The sequence below is a fragment of the Lepisma saccharinum genome, unplaced genomic scaffold (assembly GCF_977018435.1).
Source record: "Lepisma saccharinum unplaced genomic scaffold, izLepSacc3.1 HAP1_SCAFFOLD_468, whole genome shotgun sequence".
NCBI lineage: Eukaryota > Metazoa > Arthropoda > Insecta > Zygentoma > Lepismatidae > Lepisma > Lepisma saccharinum.
The window spans coordinates 230,061-231,000 of NW_028143161.1; the positions used below are offsets into that span (position 1 = coordinate 230,061).

The 940-nt window shown below is 43.8% G+C and overlaps 1 protein-coding gene across 1 annotated transcript; it reads right to left on the reverse strand.

Annotated features, from left to right (window-relative positions):
- Positions 1–204: 204 nt before the first annotated feature.
- On the reverse strand, positions 205–690 carry LOC145982935 (protein CFDP2-like). The gene has a single exon (XM_083116232.1). The coding sequence runs from the start codon at positions 688–690 to the stop codon at positions 205–207; it is 486 nt and encodes a 161-aa protein (XP_082972358.1).
- Positions 691–940: the final 250 nt, after the last annotated feature.

Sequence of the window (940 nt, forward strand, 5' to 3'; positions counted from 1 at the left end):
CTTGAATTTTCATTTTAAAGTTAGCCACTACCAAATGATGATCACTCCCAATGTCCACACCTCTCTTGTTTCTTACATCCTGTAGCGAACGTCTCCACCTCCGTCCAATTGCCACGTGGTCTATCTGGTTTTCTGTTCTATGGTCTGGTGATACCCACGTTACCTTACGGCATTTCTTGTGAGGAAATATAGTACCACCAATAACTAAGTCATGGCTAGCACAGAAGTCCACAAACGTTGTCCATTCTCATTTCGCTCTCCTAAACCATGTTTACCCATGACATGCTCAAGGCCTTCGTTGTCCTGCCCCACCTTTGCATTTAAATCTCCTCCAATTATTATGATATCCTTTCTTTTTTGCTTCTTTATTGTTTCATTGAGCTGCCTATAAAACTCGTGTTTATCTTCAGGCTCTGCTACTTCTGTGGGTGCATAACACTGGATCATAACGACGTTTCTGATATTGGTTTTGAAATGTGCCACAATTATCCTCGCAGACACTGGATACCATTGAATAAGGCTCCTTTTTGCTTCCTTGTCCATCAATATACCCACACCATCACGGCTCACACCTTCACCCTCAGGTCTTCCAGAATATATGAATGTAACTCCTTCATGGATATTTACCTCTCCAAACTCTGGCCATCTGACTTCACTTATACCTAGGATGCTCAGACAATAGCTCTTCATGCAGGCCACTGCCTGCCGTAGTTTTCCACTCTCCCGCAGGGTTCTTACATTCCATATTAAAATTCTCGTTGTCCTTTTCAGGCCAAATGTCGTCGTCTTAGAATCAGTTCGGCTTCCTCTTGTTGATGTTTCTTTAATAGTGTGATTTAAAGTGTGCGGGTTATTGGCCCACAGCACCCGATCTTGGTGATGGGGCTGCCACCTGAGCCTCCAAGCAGGCTAATTTTCTTCTCGGGGTATTTTCCCCTAG

Coding starts and splice junctions, on each gene's coding strand:
- LOC145982935 (XM_083116232.1), bottom strand. CDS start 690: ATGAAGAGCTATTGTCTGAGCATCCTAGGTATAAGTGAAGTCAGATGG.